General features: G+C 37.1%; 1 protein-coding gene across 8 annotated transcripts in view; it reads left to right on the top strand.

Annotated features, from left to right (window-relative positions):
• The first annotated feature begins 4,198 nt into the window (after positions 1–4,198).
• LOC132280238 (uncharacterized) overlaps positions 4,199–21,848 on the top strand; it is a 28,040-nt gene continuing 10,390 nt past the window's right edge. For 3 of the 8 annotated variants that reach the window (XR_009471524.1, XR_009471522.1, XR_009471523.1), the window contains exons 1-9: positions 4,199–4,350; positions 6,357–6,434; positions 6,801–7,246; positions 7,399–7,477; positions 7,602–8,018; positions 10,017–10,114; positions 10,256–10,293; positions 10,396–10,478; positions 13,072–13,329. Coding sequence is in view for 5 of the 8 variants with exons in the window: in XM_059782423.1 (XP_059638406.1) it covers positions 6,426–6,434; positions 6,801–7,246; positions 7,399–7,477; positions 7,602–8,018; positions 10,017–10,114; positions 10,256–10,293; positions 10,396–10,478; positions 13,072–13,317 (1,416 nt within the window). In the remaining 3 variants the exon portion in view is untranslated. Of the gene's footprint in view, positions 4,351–6,244; positions 6,263–6,356; positions 6,435–6,621; positions 6,713–6,800; positions 7,247–7,398; positions 7,478–7,601; positions 8,019–10,016; positions 10,115–10,255; positions 10,294–10,395; positions 10,479–13,071; positions 13,330–13,597; positions 13,949–21,848 lie in introns of those variants that run through there. The other 5 variants (XM_059782427.1, XM_059782425.1, XM_059782423.1 and 2 more) reach the window with 5 other exon arrangements.

Here is a 21,848-nt window from a genome sequence, read left to right as displayed (position 1 = left end):
AAAGAAAGAAAGAAACAAACACCTCAAAATATACCATTTATATTCTTGGTTGCTCTTAGCTCAAGATTAAGCATATATTCATTTGATTGGATTGGATGCAGATGATTTCCAAATCAAAAGAAGACATTTTGAGATAGAAGTACACACTTTCTCAATTATAATTTATAGCAAGAAATGACATTTAACAAAAATATATTTAAATGATGAGAAAATATATGTATGCAATCATATGTGGAAAAGAGCTGGTATAACAAGTTCATTATACTTTAGAACTAGAATAAAGAGATAGGAATTAAAAGTTTGACCTCAAAATTCCCACAAAATAGAAAAAATCTACAATGAAACAAACAAAAAACAAACAAAAATATTGAATTTGAAAACAAGAAATTTAGAATTATAATTACCTGATAAACTAAAGATGTTAAAAGGAAAGAAGCGATCGTGATAGAAAGAAAGTTGATTAGAACAAAGATTGAAGAATAAATTGCAAGTCTTGAGTTTCAAGTTAAAACATATAAACTCCATTTTTTTGGTTTTCCTTTGCATGTTAAATATACTTATTTCAATGATATTCAAATGGCTATTTATAACTTTATTAAGTGCGTATTCCAAAAGCTTAAACTCAACTAATGAAATTATAACATATTTATAATTCATTAAAATTTTATTTTTGTATTTAAAAATAAAATAAAATAGTGTATATATATATATATGCACACACACGATATGGTAATAGATTAATAGGAACCAATATCTCATTGTTTCTCCATAAAAAAAAAAGGGGTTAATTACAATGACACCCCCTGAGATTTGCCTTAATTACAGCCATATACAAGTTAACCTCTTTTTGAACAATGAGACCCCTTCAGATTTCATAAACTTAACAAAGACACTCCTGCCAGGTCTGACACAAGTTAAAATGACGTTATTACCCTTTAGCTTTTGAATTACCCTAATTTTTTAATTAAAATAAGAAAATGTATCAAAAGGCCATTTTAGGACAAAAATACCCTCATCTTCCCTATCTCTCTCCACCCACAATCCAAAATCAATATCCAATCAGTCCCTTTACAACTTCCATTGAATTTGAATTTATCTTCATTGATTCAAGGCTCATCATTTCAGGTACTAAATTCACCGGAACTGTCCTTGCCGAGCTCGGTGACTTACATTCACTCACTCTAAACAATTCATCCATATCAAACGATTAGTTAATAAAGTCTAAACTCTATCATTTCAACGAGAAACCCATATACTTCTGCAACTCTCTCTCTCTCGGGCTCCAGCAACGGTGACGATGCTCTGGCAACATTGAGTAGCAGTGGTGTTGGCATGATGGTGAAGCGATTTTGACGTCGACCAGATCTTGTTTGGCGACTAGCAGCGACGTGTGGTGATGCAATTCCAACGTAGACAAAGCGACGAGATCATGGCGACACAGAACAGACATGGTGGTGAGAATCCTATGATGGCGACGATCAAGGAAGATTCTCCCATTCTCTTTTTTTGCATTTTCTTGCTTTAGATCCTTATGCTAAATGCTCTCCACACATAAATTATACCTCTATGATCACATGTTTATCTCAATAAACCCACTTCAGCTTTCACCTCTCTAGAACCCCAACCATTACCTCCATTATAAACACAAGATTCGCATAACAAGTAACAATTGAATCCAAAATTACCGAAACGGGCTTATCGCTTTCAATCATTCACTCAATAACTTAATTTGTATGCGTAAATAAATACAAATTGTAGAGTAAAATCGCAAGAATTAAGGGATACCCATTTAGAGACGAGACCAATCGAAGAAACCCATGAGGCATTTGGGGTCACACACCTAGTTTTGGTGAAGAACGTATCAAACCAAACTTGGGTTTAACTTGTTAGGCAGGTTTGTTAATTCTACGAAGAATTCCTAATTGTCGTACTTGAGAATTCCCCTACTGCGACTTCCTTCTCATTGGAGTTCTATGAGCTAGCTGTGGAATGATTTCGCAAAAACATGCCTTGATCTTGAGAAAATGCATCCAACGAGATGACATGAGAGGTTCATCGAGAGCTCGAGGAGACCACCTATGCGGGCAATCGGGATGATCGTTTTCATCAGATCAACGACCATGATCTCTTCAACACCAAAGCCATGATCACCTTGGCCAAGACGTCAAGATCATCGCTGCCAATTTGATCGTCGACGATGGTCGGTGGTGCTGGTCGTCGTTGTAAGTCAGTCGGATTTCGAGAGGGTTTGTCATGATCTAAGGGTAAGGGTATAAAGAGATTTTGTCGGTTGAAAATAAGGCTAGGGTTACATAAGAGAGGTGAGATCTGCAAGGGTTAAGAGAGTGATGACAAAGGAGTTGAAAGGTTAGAGAGAGAAACGATAGAGAGAGTTGTGGTGGTTGGGTTTTCTAAGATGGGCATTTTAGTCATTTTACGATTCTAATATTTTCTCATCATATATTAATTAAATATTGAAGGGCAATGTAGACATTTCGCTGCCAAAATTTGATATAAAACTAAGAAGGGGTGTCATTGTTCAAAAAAACACTAAGTTATATATGGCTGTAATTAAGGTAAATCTCGGGGGGTGTCATTGTAATTAACCCAAAAAAAAAGAAAAAAGGGTAAAGTACATTGACACCCCCTGAGGTTTGAGGAAAGGACAAGCAGAGGAAAGTTAGCCTGTTTTTGGACAATGACACCCCTTCAAGTTTGAAAAATGGACAAAGAGACCCTGAAGATGGTGAATTGACCTTATTACCCTTTCAAATAAAATTAACATTTTAATTGACTTAAATACCCTTTGATTGAACCCAAACCCAAACCCAAACCCGAACCCGCCTTGTACAGTTCACCAGAGGAGAGAGAAGGGAGATCAGATGGATAGTGGTTGTGGCTGCGGTTGTAGTGGTGGGTGTAGAGAGAGGGGGAAGAGAGGGGAGGCCTTAGTTGAAGAGATGAGGTGAAAAGGAGAGAGAGAGAGGAAGAAGATAGGAGAGAGATTGTGGTGATGGCTGCGACAGTGGGGGTGGCGGCGGCGATGACTGCGACAGTGGCGGCGAAACCCAGAAGCATCGGCGAAAGAAATTGCCGACGAAACCCAGAAGCATCTGTATGTGTATATACACACACTGCATATACTGCCACTGCCATCAACATCACCCCTCCGCCGTCGCCAACATCACACCTCAAACTCCGCCACCGCCGTCACATCATCACACCTCAGCCGTCGGGGTTCACCCTTCACGCTCATCATCATCACACCTTCACGCGCTCCTTCTTCAGCGATGTTTTTTCGAAGCTCACCATCTGTCGCTGGGGTTCACCACCTCCTTCATGAAACCCTTGTAAGTTACAGACGAGGTTGTGGTGTTCACCATCTGCCGCCGGTGCTCACCACCTCAATTTCTCGGCCTTAGAAACCGACCGAAGCCACATTTGCTAACCCTTGCTCCAGCTTCACCTCCTACCAACAACGGCCACATCTACAAGCTTTCTCTCACATACAGAGCTCACAGCAACCCTTATCGGCGGTGAAACCACCGATTTCATCCTCAACTGTCCACATCATCCAGATCTAAAGATGACGGAACCAATTGTAGAGTCAAGCCAAACGCCCCTCCTTCAGCAATCACTCCATACTCAAAGCTTCGCTCTACACTCAAACATCAACTCTCTGCCGCCGTCAAGAATCAAAGACGCCGGCGTAGGGAATATGTCTCTGTCAATCCTTGATCTGTCCGCTTCACGCCAGAAACTTGCGGCGGCGGCTGAGGAGTTATTTGAGGGGTTCTTGGAGGATGAAGGTGTCGGTGAAAGGAGTAACCAACATGTGAATGAAGGAAATGGTGAACCACTCGTCGACCGGTGGTTAGAGGGTGTGGAAGTGGTGTCATGGCCGGGTCTGGGTTTGATAGGTTTACAATATACATATAGATATATAAATATAAATATATATATATATATATATATATGTATGTATTGGTGTAATAAATGTATAAGGGTAAAAGAGTCATTTAAAAATTTTGATATTTTATAATTTAAATTAATAAAATATTATAAGGCAATCTTGACTTTTTACAAAATTTAAGGAGCGGTTTGAATCAAGTTTTTGACCAGGGGATGTGATTGTCCAAAAATAGACTAACTTGTATCTACTTGTCTTTGTGCCGAACCTCGTGGGGGTGTTTGTATACTTTACCAAAAAAAAAAAAAAAAAATCTCATCGCTTCATAGTACAGCCGTTCTAGAGATTACCAAAAACCCTCACTCTCTCATCCCTCACGGCCTGCCACCGAAGCCGGCTTCGTCAACCTCACCGACCACCCACTGGTTTTACGGCCTACGGTCAGTTCTCTCTCTTTTTCTTTTTTTCTTCAAAGTTAAAGATCCATTGCTGTTCGTGGTATACCCAAAGTACAACTTAGTGAACTTGCTGCGTGTGGTATACATAAAGTAAAACTTAGTGAACTTACTCTGTGGGTGGACAGTGGCTGTCTATATATTATATGTCTAATGTGCGTATAGATTTACACCATTTTATTACTTGAAAAATGGGTAAATCTTTATTTTACATTACAGATGGTGATATTTGTGTTTGATTATGATTTAAGGGTTCAATTCGAACAGAATATACATCCGATCTTATGAAATTTCTTTATCTTTTACATAGATCTAATGATTCTGATCTCATAAAATTACTTTAACAGAACACATATAATTTTTTATTTTTACAGTAGTTCATTTATCATTTAAGCTCACAGAACGCATACTTGATCATTCATTTTGATTATATGTTAGTGTCTCAGTAAATTGATGATCATTCATTTTGATTATATGTTAGTGTATCAGTAAATTGAAACTTAAATGGGGCGGGGCAGTGAAACTTAAATGGGACGGTGAGGGGGGTTTTGCTAAACAGTTTTTGGTGGGGAGACTTAAACCGGAGGGGGAAGGTACTCATGCCCCCTTTGCCATCCCTATGTACGTTGTAATTAATCAAGAAGAAGAAAGGTAGTAGTAAGAGCACTCTCTCTATTAGTTTCACTTGGTAATAACCAACTAATTACCCATCAAATATCGAAATTTCAGTGAGGTCACTTAGCTTTCCATAGTAAATATAGCTAGGGGTGCAAATTGGGTGGGCCTAATTCGGACAAACTCGAGCCTAGTTCCAAAGTTTTTGGGCGGGCTGTTTAACTTGCAATTTGGTTCGAGCTTGGTTTGAAAAGTAACAACCCCATTTCATTTTGATTGGAGCTCGAGTTACTGTGTGGATCAATTCGAAACCTAACCTGAGGCGGTCCTGAACTATATTTAAACCCGACTTATCAACCCCAACAATGAATCAGATATATACTGTAAAGCTGACCTCCCCGCCTTGAAGGGGACGATTTCTCCTCCAAATTTTATTGTTGGAAAAAATAACCTCATTAGAGCATGTCAGCTCATAAAAGGTGGCTATTTATGTTATTTCAAAACTTACATCCCCAGCTTCTATTTCACGTGCCTCTCCCCCAAGAGCGATCGACCTTGTGCACCAGGTGGGTTTCTTTGCTCCCACTACACCACAACCACCAGATCGAACCTAGTCCCCCACACCCATATTGGTGTCCCCTTTGGTCTCTGATATCTCTTCGTTGGGCAGTATTCTTTATTTTTTTCCCAAAATTATATGATTGTTGTGCTGAAATTTTATGAGCACCACTGCCACTAGATCGAAACTAGTCCGCCACACCCATATCGGCGTTCCTTTGGTCTCTGATATCTCTTCGTTGGCCTATATTTGTTTCAAATTTTTTTCCGAAATTGTATGATTATTGTGCAGAAGTTTTATGCCCTTGACTACATTGGAACAATTTGCATTTCATCTCTGTTGGAAATATTTGTGCTTTTGGATTCAGATATTCTCTACCTAGTTTGATTTGGTATAGATCTGATTCTAGCAAATACATAGCGTCGGCTTATGTAGCCTTAACAGGCGCGAGTAGTAGGGATTAAGTTTGTCTTGTTTCATATGTTTTGTTTTGTTTTGTTTTTTTTTTTTTTTTCCTTCGCAAACTAGGTGGAGTGGGGATTTGAACTCGGCCGTACCTGCTCGAGGAGCTGGGTGCTCTATCAACTAGGACAGTAATGCCCTCTTGTTTCGTATGCGAGCTTTTATGTTTTTTATACACAAGTGCATAAACCATTTTGTGTATCCGATGAATGTTGGGATTCCATTCTCAAGTAGTTATTTTGCACTATAAACTAAATTGAAGTACGGTATATAATTATTTGATTGCCTCCCCATTGTGATTTAGTTGTTTATTTGAAAAACTTTCAATCAATTATGTTTTTTTTTCCTTCTGAAGGTTATTCTTATATTGGAGCGCCTTTTAAGGAGGTCAGAATTCAGAGCAGATACTGTAATTGGGGCAAGGATGTCTGAGGTGTCTACTTAAACTTGAATACATTCACATTCCCTTTTCATGCACTTGGATCCTCACCTATAATATCCTTTGCTGTGCTGATGGTTTTTCAACATATTACATCTGCTTTTCAACTGTGATTTTTCAACTTATTACATCTGTTTCTCAACGCAATAAAAATAAGTAGATGTAAATATGTTGAAAACAGGTGTAATTGTGTTGAAAAACCCTATGGCACCACTACAGCAAGGGAGATTACAGCAGAAGATCGGGGCTCCCTTTTTCGTACTTATATTACTGTTCGTGCATTTATTTTAATGATATGCGCTATTATCTTATTGTGGTCATCTTCACGTGTTGATGTTAGTGTTGTTCAAATAATGATAGGTTGGATATGCTCATCTAAAGGAAGAAATTGGTCATGATGTCATAGCAACATTGGCAGAGATTCTTTGTTATGATGACAAACCTCTATTTCTCTCTTTTATGAAGGAGCTATTTCAAAGAAAAGTACCAAAAACAGAAGAAGTTAGAAAGAAGGAATCATCTGATTATCAAGCTAAATATTGCCCACCAAAAATTTTGCATGGAATTTGTAAGTCTGGCGTAATAGATTGTGCCATCGCTTTTCTCGGAGGGGAGACCGGTTTCATCGCTGATCTCAATATTCCCTTTAACGATGGATTATATCCATTGCATTTAGCAGCTAATGGTTTATCATATGAAATGATTGCGACATTGCTTAGCCATGGAGCTCAGACTGATGTCAGAACCATAGAGGGTAAATTTAGGGGCGACTTGTTTCCTCTCAATGTATCACTTGAAACAGTAAGGTAGAAGACAGATATTATAATATAAAATTATTCTTTCTTATTTCTTTCATGGGGCCTATAATATGAACTTAGATCAAGGTTTAATACATCATTCTTAACTACTTAATTCTTTTCCCTTTTTTTTGATTGGATTTTTAATGTGGCTGATGCAGTTATCATCGATCCTTGATTGATTGGACCCCAAAACAATCTATCTTCAAATTGATCGTTGTTCTTTGTCTGCCTCAAATGGTTTGTTTAGACAAAATTTATGTGTATTACAAATAGTGTTTACTTTCTATACATTTGAATGGGTTGAGATGTCTGATCTTTTTCTTTTTTTTTTTTTGTTGCTTAATATGGTTAAATATGGCAGAAAGTACCATTAGAAATTAATAGGTTGCTGGCATGGAACACAAAGGAGGTTGATAAAATATTTATTCATTATGCTATGGAGGGAGAACTTATTGAGATGGCTACTCTACTGATGGTTGCTCGAGAAAAGTTAATCCCTTTGAGCATGTCAATACGCAAAAGCATCATTGAAGAGATTGTAGGACTAACTGAAGATGAAATCAAATTGATCGGAAGTCACAAGAATGATAAGTTGGTTGAAGAGATTGTAGGACTAACTCAAGATGAAAGCAAGTTGCTCGGAATTAATAAGATTGGTAAGTTGGTTCGGTCGCTTAACGATATTAAGGCAGCGATGACGCGGGGAATATTGTTGCTCAAAGTGTTTGAGAAGGCTGGTGTTGCTCTTGAAAAATACAGGCAGTTAGTACAGAGTGAAGTAAGTTGTTATGATCCGTGTTTTTTATGGTTTTTGTGCTTGTTTCTTGCGATTTATTGTAATTCTCATATTGTTTGCAACATGCATAGATTTAAACTTTTTTTCTTTTCTTCCAGAAATTGTGTAGAGATTTATTTGGTTATGATATTTATACCTATTAAAAATTACACTGACCCCCATGTGGTTTGCCTTTGTCACCCAGATAGAACTTGGCAATGTTTTTGAAAGTCACACCTCCCGTTAGCTTTTCCACATAAAAAATGTGTGAAATGTCTAATTTGCCCTAATTTTTTAATGCTTTTTTATTATAAAAAATAGAGAAACCAAAAGACTACTTTGCCCCTAAAACCAAAAGACCCATTTTTAATGCTTTTCTCACATTTTCAGCTTACCCCACCACCGACCATTTCCAACACCACCCACCATCGCCACCCACCACCACCTGCCCCTTCCTTTTCTCTCTCCCCACTCACCACCGCAACCTTCACCCCACTACCACCATTAAAACAAGCTTCGCATCAATCACATACCAACCCGAACCCCAACTCAGTTGAGTCCAACTCATCCGCCATTGAAGCCTTGCTCGACCTCGAAACCGAGGCAGACAAAAATACCCCTATACACCTCAGTTATGTCTCTCTCTCCTCCACCACCACAATCAGCTGTCACATCCCTCTCTACACATTTCAATTGGGACACTCTCTCCTCCACCCTTCTTCTCTCTCTCACTCTCTCTTTCAATAGTCCACCTCCACCACTCCAACCACCCACCTCCATCACTCCCTTTGCCATACTCCACCACTCTAACCACCCAACCACTACACACCTCTGAAACCCTAGCCTATACCACTATTGACAACTCAATTACTTAGAATCTGTGATGTTGTGGCCTGAGTTTGGTTCTGGGGTCACAACTACGCCCCGTTTAGTACCCTCTTGTAGCCCGATATATAATGGGCGTTTAGGGTTTGGAGTGGGATATAGATAGACATTGAAAATTGTAGAAAATAGAGCGAGAGCGAGAGCTAGGGTTTGGGGGTTGAAACTTGTACCTACCAGATTTTTGCATAGCGAATGCTTTCGCCAGAATTTCATTGTGGATGTAGGCTTTGGCAAGCCACGTCTGCCCGTGCTTTGTGATTGTTGCTTGGTTGTGATTGGTTTATGGTTTTGATGGTGAAGATGGCGTCAATTTTTGGAGAATTTTTGTTTCTTTCGTGTTTTGGTTGTGATTGGTTTAAGGTTTTGATGGTGAAGATGGTGTCATTTTTTAGAGAACTTTTTTTTTTCCTCATAAATGGAGGAAATTTTTATAAATATAAACATTATGGAGAGAACTTTTCGTTTCTAGATAAGGGAAGGCATAGAGAGGTTTTAGAGAAGGTGTTTGGTGGAATGAAATTGATGAAATTGCATGACTTGCCTTCATTGGTTCATTAGTTATTTGTTTTGTCAGTGAAGGGGTTATATGGGGCCATCTTGAATGGTGAAGACTTCAATTGGGGGTGATTGAGGGTGGTCTGGACCTTGATGGTTCGACCATGGAGTAGTGGTTGCAGAGGATTGCAATGCATGTGTTTTAGAGAGAGAAGGAAGAGAAGAAAGAAGAGGTGGTGGCTGTGGGTGGTGGTGGCAGCATTGTGGGTAGGTGGTTGAGATGAAGAGGTTATTTTGGACATTTAAAATTAGTTAGAATGGGTTAATTGGTAATTTAACTATTCAAAGTGTCACTTCACTAGTAAAAGGGCATTCAGGTCATTTTACCATGTGCGAGAGCGTTCATGGAGTGTCTTTGTCTAATGGAGCGAATCTGAGGAGGTGTCACTATGAAAGAATTGGGTGTCAAAGAGGCAAACCACAGGGGTGTTGTGAATGCTAGTTGTTTTTCCTTTTGAATGAAAATGGTCATCTTTCAACTCGTATTACTACCAGTTTCCTCATGTTTTAAGCTTTGACCCAACACTTCCACAAAGTTACTCCCTTAATGTTTTCTTATAGATGCCAAAAGAAAAGGTGGTCAACGACATTAAGGCGCTGCTTGAGAGAGCCGGGTTTGTTATAAACGACAAAGATGTTGATTTAAGTGACATTGACTGGTTTGGCACCTAATTACTTTGTTCAGTTGATCAGTGAAAATTTTGTATCTTCTTATCTCTCTTTCTTTAGGTGATTTGATTGTGAATAAGCTTTAGTATTCTAATGCATGTTTATTTTTTCGTGACATTAAAATGCCATAGTGAAAGTGAAAGTATCAAAGAGGCAACGGAAGAATTAGGTGATTGGTTGATTTCCACTTCAACTGACTCATGCTTCAAAGGAATTTTCCAGAAAAAACCCATTAAACTAGTCTGATTTTGTTATGTTTTGTTTTACACAGAAGAGAGTTTAACATTGAGGTCTTATTCAAAGGATCTCTGGATGCCACCTCCCTCACTGTCTAACAGTTTTTCCAAGGAAAAGGTAAGAGACATAGATAGTAGTTTGTCCTTGCTGATGTTTTTCTCATTAGGAATGGTAAATTCTTGCTTCACATATTTTGAAGTATAAATTTTAATCTTTTGGTGTGCTGTTAAGAATTATATTCTTGAATACTTGAGCAACTCATATCTCTCCCATCCGCTTATCATTCCTCCCGACCTAGCAAACACTCATTTTTGGTGTTTCTCATATCCGAGGTTGATGCTACTATATTATCAGCTTTTTTATGTGGCATTTGAGGATCACCTATGTGTGGTTGGTTATATGATGCTTTGATTCTACCTACATAGGTTCTTAGCACTGGAGGTTTGGAAAATGCGGGTGATGATCTCGTGGCTTATCTTTTTCTTGCCCATTCCCAAAAACTATGGTTGGGTTGATTGGAAAAATTCCAAATGTTTTTGCTGCCTCTCTCTACTCTTCTTCTTCCCTCTATTCATCTTATATTGAATTATTCTCTTTCTTCCCGTATGTTCAATTGGGTTTTGGAAGTGTCTTATGTGGCCATTTGCATAGTCCTGACTATTCCAGGCTCTCATTACAATATTATTGAAATCTACTCTTTACTTTCATACTTTTACGTACTTTTCTGCATCCTCTATCATATCCCTTTTTTTTAGTCTATCAAAGCATGAAGCTTTCAAGGCTAGAGGTGCATTTTACATAATCTTAGATTTGGTCTTGTGTCTATTAAGAGCCGTTCCACGATATTCTCCACAATTTTTTATTTATACCCCAAAAAATTGTTCTTAATAATCTGAATCTAGGTAACCTTAGGGTTGCATTACTTCATTAGTGCGGAAAAGTTTTTGTATCTACAATCTAGCAATCGATCACTTCCCAAACCAAACTAATTCTGACCCCTTTCATCTATAAACCATATACATGTTCCTCTACCTTTCAGGGCAATGGTTCTATATGATTTTGTTGATAAAAGAACACCAGAAAATTATTTGTATGTAGCATATTACTAAGTCTACTGAGTCAGCCAACATCATGAGTTCAATATTGATAGGTCTTTTAATGCGTCATCCCACCACTGGAAATCAAACGAAATGCTTGGGTTTTCAGAGGCAAGATCTCCTCGCTGAACCATGTTTTGGACCAAATCTGTTCCTCCATCATAGAGAGGCTCATGGGTGGGTTTTTGAAAGATTCACCCCAATCTTGTCGTGTTTTGCTCATCTGGGGTATCTCCCCCTCCTCCTGCCATCCTCCAAGGAAGCCTCTTGACTTGAGATCGGCTTGAGAATTGTTACTGGGCTTGGGTTTATTTTGGCTTTTTTTGTATCGTATTCCCATTTATAAGTGGTGGTTTCTAATTGGGCCTGGTCTCTCACTTAGAGATTTTATCCGGTGGACTTGTCCACTTTTTTCATTTTATTGTTTTATACAATTTGCTTGAAATTCTGGAAAAAGATATATGTATAACTTCTACAATTAGCAAATTTCTTTGGCTATATATGAGCACCAAAAGTCACGTGTTTTGTTTTCCTTCCAACCTCATTTAATCCAAAGGTTCTATGTGTGATAGCCTGTTGACAACAATTGAATGTCAAACATTAAATTAGTAAGACTCACTTTTAGAGAAATTTTTGTAACCTTGTCTACTTGTAATTCTTGTTTCATTAAATGTATTTTTTTTCTTTTTCTTTTTTGGGATAAAGAAGTAGCAAGTCGGGGATGTTGAGGATGTCTTTCTTCCATTTTTTTATTATTTCAACAATATTACCAATTAAATCCTTACGACAGTGGAATGCCAAACTATCAATGAGTTGGACTCACTTTTAGAGAAATATTGGTACCCTTGTATGTGTACTTGTAATTTTTGTTTCATTAATTTTTTTTTTTCTTGGATAAAGAAGTAACAAAGTGGGAATGTTGATCAACATTAAAAGTGTGCCTAGTATCCAAAAAAGCCCCAGGCTTGTCAAGGCTCAGTTAAGAGTGCTTCGACCTACTAAAGGCCAAGCCCAAGCCCCCAGACTCTCTCATTTTACGTCCTTTATTTAATGACCATTAAATTAAAATGTTTTGTATAATATCACGATCATATTTAATGGATCATATTGTTTGACTTTATGATATATTTGACAAATTCATAGATTTATGGTTGACTTATTACATTAATTGCATTCATTTTGATTCTAAATAAACATGATTGTATATGTTTAATGTCTACTTGATCATAGCTTTTTATTGTTTTACGTTTGTAATCACATCTAATTTACTAAATTTATATGCCTAAGAAATGATTTATGCAACATCAGTTTACCAGATCCTCTTAGCTTGATAGGTCAAAAATCCCATTTTTATAGAATTATTATTTTGATATGATTTTTGCACATCATTGAAATGTTGGAAAGATTTCTTTATTTTGATATTGACTAGTATGTGTTGCATAGTTCAATAATTTTTATTAAATTAATCTTTAATATGCTTCTTTATCATACATGCGCCTTTTATCAGTCTCTTGCCTTGTATTGTGCGTTGCGCTTGGGCTCCAGGAGACCTTTGGCGCTTTAGTGTATACCTTGAGCCTTAACAAGTATGCTTTTTGTGTATTTTTGAACAGAGTTCGGTCATATATAAAACTTTTAGAACATTCATCGAATATGGGCCCCTTGTTTTTACACCTTCGTCACGGTCATACGTTACATTCCCGCTCATGGATAAAAAGACAAATCGTGTTGCTATAAGTGTTAACTTTTCGAGAACCCCTAGACCCCCAGCAATGATAGTATCTGCGGCATATCTTCTATCAAGAAATCAGTTTGCCTCCTTGGCATTAGCAATCAAGAAGAGGTTAACTTGCATATGATTGGCAAATAAGGTACTGATTGCTTTTCCTGCATTTTGAATTTTTGTCTATTCATTTCAAATTTATTCCTTGAGTTTCATTTGTTGATCAATATTGTATGATCGACAACTCAACTTTGGCATATCCTCTTGCCCTATCTTCAGCTTTTACAAATAATTACCTCTACAATATGTTTTGATTTTGATTTGATTAGTGTGCATGTGGAATTTTTGGTGATTGAATTATTACCTGTTTGGATTGAATCCTTATGGATAATGAAAATTATATTGTCTTACTGTAGTCAATGGACTCATGATTGCACTGCGGTTGACTTGGCCACTTTTTGAATTGTAAATGGAAGCTGTTATAAGAGCACTAAAGGCCGTGCATTTTCTTAAGAAGCAAAGCTGGGAGGCTTATGCAAGTGACAAATAAAATACAGAAGATCTTCTACTCATGATGCCTTGTTTTATAGTTGTTATTTTATTATTTATTTGAGTTCTAATCTCTCAACTTTGGCTGAGAGCCTGAGAGGAAAGCCTTCGTAAGTTAGTCTTGTAACTCTATGTTTTCAATTTTTAAATTTGTTTGATGTTCATACTAACTGAATAAAATATTTAAACAATTTTAAATGCATGTTCCAGTTTGTTAATTTCATGTACTTAACCATAGACTACAATTGATTGTATTTGGGGTCTAGCATAAAGGTTACTTATATATAATCATGAATTAGTAATTTTCATTGGACTATTTGAGAAAAAAATAATAAATTATGACATTTTATGCCTAAGTAAGGATGAATGATTGAAATTTATTTATTTTTCGTCAATTAATTATTTATGATTTACGACCAAGATAATAAATAGGAGGAACAAATTCTGACATTTTATGCCTCGATACTAAAAAATAATAAATTATGACATTTTATGCCTTGATACTTATTTTCATATCTTATTATTAATTGTATTGTTAATTTAGCTTGAATCACTCAATTTTTGGTAGAATTTGTTAAGTATTAATTTTAGATTATGGGTGTCCTAATCAATTCCTTTTGGAAACAATCTTGTAAGGGAGATGATAATTGCACTTCACTTTTCTACGAGGTTTCTGTAATATCAAAGATCGCTAGGGCTTTGTTCGGTCCAATGGAAAATGAATGAAATGAAAACATTAGTTAAATGAGAAAATAATAATAATAATAATAAATAAAAGAACGGATAATAATCATGTGTCCTATATAATGAATTTATTATCGTACTTGTAAAATGCAGGTGCAATGTTGGTCGAGTGTAATATAATTCAACCAAAATAAAATAAAATAAAATGAAAGAAAAATACAATATTGTAATTAAAAATATAAAATTTTCTTAATAATATTATTATATAAGATAATAAGATTATATAATTATATATTTGATTGGTACCCTAAATTGAATTAAAATAAAAATCTATTATTAATATTTATTTTGACAAATTAAGGAGTGTCAATGTTTACAATAGTAAGGGAATAAGCTTAAAAATTGAATAAGTGTGATTTTATTATAGATTTAAATCACTTGGGTTTGCGTATGCCTATTAAGATTTAAATTATTTGGGTTTGGTATAAGCTTACAAATTAAGGAGATGCCTACAAAAAGTGCACAGGCATCTACCCAAACTCACGGGTAGCCCCTATTACCACAACAACAGTGTGCAGGCATCTCCTGTCACACCCAATCTCATAGGTATCCCCTGTTACAGAACTAACAGGTATCCCCCGTTACATGGTCACAGGTAATTCTCGTTACTGCACCAGACTCACAGGTATTCCCCGTTACGACATAACACGACTCACAGCTAACTCCCGTTACAACACAACACGACGCACTGACGACAACATGACAAGACGCACATATAATAATGCGACATGACTCCCAGATAACTATAAGACACGACTCAGACAATAATGCAACACGACTCACAGACAACCGTGCAACACGACTCACAGGTTTCCCCTGTTACAACACGACATGACTCACAGGTGTCCTCCGTTATAACACAACACGACTCACAAGTAGCCCCCGTTACAACACGACACGACTCACAGGTAGCCCTCATTACAAAACTCACAGGTATCCCCTTTACATAGTCACAGGTAACCCCCCGTTACATCACAGTCACAGGTCGCCCTCGTTACATCACAGTCACAGGTAACCCCCCGTTACATCATAATCAATCACAGTAATATCTCATCTCCTCTGTGGACAATCCCTCTTCATGTGGCCCGGCTGACCACATAGAAAACAAACTCCGAAACTAGGTCTTTCAAGAGGACACTCTGCCTTGCTGTGTCTTGGCTGTCTACATTGATAACACATCACACTCGTCCTAAAGGACCTTGAAGAAACACCAACAATAGGAGTAACACCTGTCGTTTGCTGCTCCTGAGAAAATAATGAAGCACCTCTGTGCCTTTTCCTGTCCTGGCTCTTGGAAGAAGTACCCACATTTGTACCTCGTTCCTAAGAACCCACAATACCACTCATTTCTTGCCAATCTTTGGCTTCTGTTTCTGCCATCAGCTCGTAACCACTTCCGAATAATTCTTTAATCCCAAAAGTGTCACCCCCGGCCTAATTAAACGATTTAGACCGTATATAAACTGCCATGTCTTCTTATTTTCGATCCCTAACACATCTGTAGCGAAACGTGAAAGAGAAGTGAACTTATTCTCATACTCTGTCACTACCATGTCACCTTGTTCAAGCCCGTCAAACTGCGTCCTCAATTCCCGTCTTTTAGTCTGCGGGAAATACTTATCAAAGAAAAGACTCTTGAATGCATCCCAACTCATACTGTCAATATCATGTGCGCTAGTCATGGTCTTCCACCATACTGCCGTGTTGCCAACAAACTTATACGTGGCTGGGGTGATCTTCAACTGATCATCGGGCACGGCTATTGCCCTGAAATGCTTTTCAACTTCATTTAACCAATCGTCCGCTACCAACGGATCTGGACCTCCCTCAAATGCTACTCTCATGAGTTTGTCAAACTGAATCAGGTACCTAAGATTCTGCTTCGTCTCCGTCTCCTATGGCTGAATAGCCGATTTTGTCAAACTGAATCAGGTACCTAAGATTCTGCTTCGTCTCCGTCTCCTATGGCTGAATAGCCGATTGTGGTACCACTTGAGGAGATGTGGTATTCGCTAAATTCTGAAAGGTTGAGGCTACAGCCCCTGCTAATAAGATATCATCCACCGGTACTTGTGGATTATCATCCGTCTCTCTATCTCGACCCTGTCCTATTGAAACCCTGTCTGGTTAGGATGGCCCTTCACTTGCTCGCTGTCCAACTTCATCTGGATCCATCTCACTACGTCGTCCTCAAACACGGTTCTACAAAGACAACTAAACGATCAAAACAAGAATACATGAAGTAACTCAATCCACGAGCTATGGTGCTCACATTATCCGTTCGATAAGAACTAAAACGTTCAGAAACATAGGAATGACTAAGCTCTCCATATACGTGGGTTAGAACCCTTCGTAACCCAACACACAACACCGCCACGAACATTCAAACCCATCAACAATGAAACGCATTAGTCATACGTACATTTACTAAGCAAGGACTCAATAAATAGTAGACAATTAAGCACTTAATAATTATAGTCATGAAATACACATACTAACATTTAAACATATATGTATATAGCAATTAAGCATGCTTTAAACAGATTTAACCATTTCATTAATCATACAAAAAATTTCACATAAGCATCTAGCAAATAGGCATGTTTTCACATTCATTAAACAATGACTTAAGAAAAATAAGCACATTATCATTTAGCATGTTTAAATTTAATCACCATTTTATAAGTCTTATAATCGATTCGCATGTAAACACGTAATAGCAAGCCGTGCTTTTTAACTAAATAAACTATAACTACATAAGCATGCAATACTGTCAATCTCAACTCTAACTCAACCTGGGTCAACCCTACCCGTCGTCCTTGGGTTTTCGAACCTAAAGCTCTGATACCAATTTTGTAACGACCCAAACCGGGGTCAACTAAGGGCAATTCCGTCATTTCCTATGCTCACAGGGATACTCAGATCATTCAAGGGTCCAGAGTCATTCTAAAACACAGCTTAGAAGGAGAAGTCAAAGTACAGGTCAATGGATAAGGTCAGCCAGCTGATGGAGAGGTTAACCAAGTCAATGGAAGGATCAGCCGGGTCAATGGAAAGGTCAGCCGGCTGAGAATGCATGGTCGGCCCGACTGAGATAGTCAGTCGGCCGAAACGACTCCCAAAGCTGCTCACTCTCGAGACTTTGGTAAAATGATCCTTCAGCCGACTAAAAGTAAGGTTCGGCCGGCTGAAATGATCTCCAAAATTGTTTACTCCCGGGACTTCTAAAAAATGAAGTGTCGGCCGGCTGGTGATGAAGTGTCGGCCGACTGATGATGGAGTTTCGGTCGACCGATGGTGAGGTTCGGTTGGCCGAAATAAGACTTCTCAACTACACAACTCAATGGAATGGTCTCGAGATGCCTGTTAGTCGGCTGACATGCCTTGCCAGTCGGCTAATGAGCCCTGGAATGCAGCTATGTGCAGCCTGAATGTTTAAAAACTCTAGGCTCTTTGTGAGCCAAACCCAGTGCCCAACCTATCCCAACCTCACAACAATAATGATACACATCATGAGTCATCATCATCAATGAAATTAATCAAATAACCCATAGTCATCTCACCCATCCCAATAAACCATCATGATTATTACATACTTCCATAGCCATACACAAAATACATCAAATTGTTGTCTAAAAATACGGATACATTGTCAAATTATAACAATAAAACGATTACATAGAATTGTTTAAGATTCACAAAATATATATCTTAATACAATGTGATATAAGTCCAACCCCATCCGTGTTCGTGGAAGCTCAACACCCACCAGCTCAATCCCGTGACCTGAAAAATTGTAGAGGAGTGAGCACAACGGCTCAATTGAGATTGCCTAAGTGGCACCTCCTCAAACAAAGTAAGTAATCTAATGCCTTACACATAATGAATAGGTAAAATGAGTGGGGTCATGCGAGGGATTTCACATACGGCACTTAAATTTTCAAGTAATTCATATCACCATCACATACAATGCAATACATAAAAATATCAATGCAACTGCATGTCACACCATACCCCCACTTATTCACACATCCCATCCATACCACCGTGTATCCACACCTTTCTTTTCCACTCCCACACATCTACACATCTCATCTACACCCTCACCTCTATTATGCCTATCAATACCCTCATGTGATGCATATGGAACATCTTAGTTTCAATCACTCAATTTTCAACATTCCTTCATTATGCAATAAACAATTTCATGGCCACAACAAGTTAATTAAACAACTTTAGCGTGCTTCAATATACACTAAACAACCATACTAGGAATAACATATATAATCCACCACAGTCATTTTTTAGCATGTTATTATAAATTCATACCCAAAATAAACCTTTGATTCGATCAAAACCATCAATTGGGTTAAACTCAAGCATAAACTAAAACACTAGAAATTGCATTATTCAATTAATAATCAAATTGACATGCCAAATGATGGGAAAAACATCAAACTAGCTATTAAATCCAAGGAAATCGACAATTAGACATACCTTAAGTTGATGTAGAGAACCCCAAAATCCCCAAATCCAAGCCCTAATTTTTGGAATTCCAAGGTGCACCAAAAACACTTTTGCTCCGATCAAATCGTAAATCTTAACGAGCTCTTCAATTTGCCGCAAACGGAACCAAAAATTTCCTAATGGTTTGAGAAAAATCGAGATTTAAAGCTTGTAGGGAAAATAAATGAAAAGAGAATGAGGGAAAGAGATTCGTTGAGAGAGAGAGAGAGAGAGAGAGAGGAATGAGGAAAAGTGAGGCCAAAATTGGCCTCTTGCCCTCTTTTAATAAAAATTAGTGGGTCCCACCCTTTAAAATATCTTTTCCCTTTTTTAATTTCTACCACAAATATATATATGCACATAATAAATCACAACCACATAAAACACATTAAACAAAATAAATGAAATACAATTAGACCCAAACAAAACCCCCGGACGCGACAATTCCGGTAGCGGGTCCCACCTAGGACTCCCGGCATAAGAAACAGAAAAATGCCGAAATGGTAACCCATTCATTTCTAAGAGTCCTGAGCTCAATGGAATGCCCCCAACCAACTCTTAGACATAACTGGCACACCCCACGGTGTTTGGCACGCGAAACGAGAAAAGACAAAAATACACTAGAAAAAAATCAGAAATTCCAGAAAAATGGAAAATGAGAAAAATCAGAAACGTCACATATGTTGGAAATGTGTAAAAACGCCCCCCTGAATTTTCTCCTTCCTTTATATACTATATATGTTTCCTTAAATGTTTTTTCTTAAATTGTTTTATTATATTATATATATGTAATTGATTAATTTATCTCATCCCAGAAATATCAATCTCTATATATATCCACCTATGTCTCTTTATGTATATATACTCCATAAATACTAATTTATATGTATTTAGTGTATAATGTGCCCCCCTGAAAAAAAAAAAATTATGCCTCTGTCCCTGTAGCTAATTTAATGATTCTGTCATATATAAAGCCATATCTAACAATGAGTCTACCTTATTAGTTATCTCAATGATTACATCACATACATTCATTTATTTCATCCACAAGGCATAAATTAGAGATATAACGAATAATACAACCATAGATCATGTTTATAGATCACAAGGACATCAACATATATAATTAAACCATAAATTAGATTATGAAATTAATTGCACAATTAACGTGTTAGCACAAAATAATTTAGAACTTATTACGTAATTTAACCATTTATAGTAATTACGTGTAACAATATATAGCATGTATTTTCCACTAAAGTGGTAAAATTGACCAACCACTACCATATTGTCCAAAAAGTGGTTATAACAAATATTTAAATAACACGTTACACGTTATATAACTATTTAGAATTATTCACCCAACACCTAATCAACACAACATTATCCAAATTGGTTATAACAATTGGGATAAAATATATAACTAACACGTTATTTAATGTACGATATAGTTTAACCAATACGTAACCAATGCAACGTTTTCCAAAAAGCGAATACCCACTTAAAGTGGTAAAACAATTTGGACACAATTAAATATGGATTTAGGGGTCCTTGTTTTATTTATTGATTTCTGAGTTGTATTTTTGGAGATTTAAACATTTATCGATTTTATGGATGGTTGAAGATTATTATCATTTATTATTATTTCTTTTTGCTTTTAATTTTTTTATTTTATTTATCACTTTGTACTATTTGCTTGCTTATTATCTATTGCCTATGATATCACCCGATTTTTGCGTGTATGATAAACTTATGTGTGAAAATTAGGGGTATCATAATTAAGGTGAGCGAGAGCCTTTGCGTTGTTGAACAATATTGCATGTGTGTCTATATATATATATGGTAAATTACACTGACCTCCCATGATGTTTGAACAAATTACAAATATAAAGAATATTTCAGCGTTTATTACTTTAATCTCCCTTAAACTGGTTCACGGGTGGCCCAAAAGTGTGAAAGTCAGTAATGCCCTTATATTATAATATAGGGCGAATTACATTGACCTCCTCGAGATTTATCATAATTACATGGATCTCCCCTACCATTTTTGAAATTACTCGAGCATCCCCTAAAAACTAAACCTTGTAACACACACCACCCTTGCAACAAACATATTTTTTTTTCTTTTCCATAATTTTAACTTCATAAGTCACCTCCTTATAGACAACACCCGTTATTTATGGTTAATTATAACATTGTGTTGTTGCAATATGGTGTTGGAGAAGGTATACTTGAATTTTAGGAGGTGATTTACATACATATATGGATGTATGTATAGATTAGGAGTGAGGTAGAATTCAAAATGTTTGGAAGCAAATTGAATTTTCGTCATGGACTAGTGGTAATTGTTAAAAAGGGAGACCTATGTCACAAGATTTGTTTTAGGGGGTTAGAGTAATTTTTAAAATTTAAGGAAGGTTCGGTAATTATGATAAACTTTAAGAAAAATTAATATAAATTTTATTTTATAGAAGAAAAGGAAAAAAATTATTATTTTATAAAATTTGGCATCGAAAACAAAACAATAGAATCACAAATATGAGGAATAACTAAATGCCAAATGGTCTTTCTTTACCCAGAACTCGAGGGAAGTCTGTAATTTACCCATACGTATATATACACCCACGATATGGTACTAGACTAATAGAAATCAATATCTCATCGCTTCAGCGTACAGCCGTTCTAGAGATAACCAAAAACCCTCACTCTCGCATCCCTCACGGCCTGCCACCGAAGCCGGCTTCGTCAACCTCGCCGACCACCCGCCCACTGGTTTTACGGCCTACGGTCAGTTCTCTCTCTTTTTCTTTTTTTCTTCAAAGTTAAAGATCCATTGCTGTGTGTGGTATACCCAAAGTACAACTTAGT

This window comes from Cornus florida, unplaced genomic scaffold (assembly GCF_030987335.1).
Source record: "Cornus florida cultivar Cherokee Brave unplaced genomic scaffold, ASM3098733v1 CherokeeBrave_3.0.0_Hap2_Chr10, whole genome shotgun sequence".
Lineage (NCBI taxonomy): Eukaryota > Viridiplantae > Streptophyta > Magnoliopsida > Cornales > Cornaceae > Cornus > Cornus florida.
Note: the sequence above shows the minus strand (reverse complement) of the source record. Positions and strands in the feature narration are given on the sequence as shown.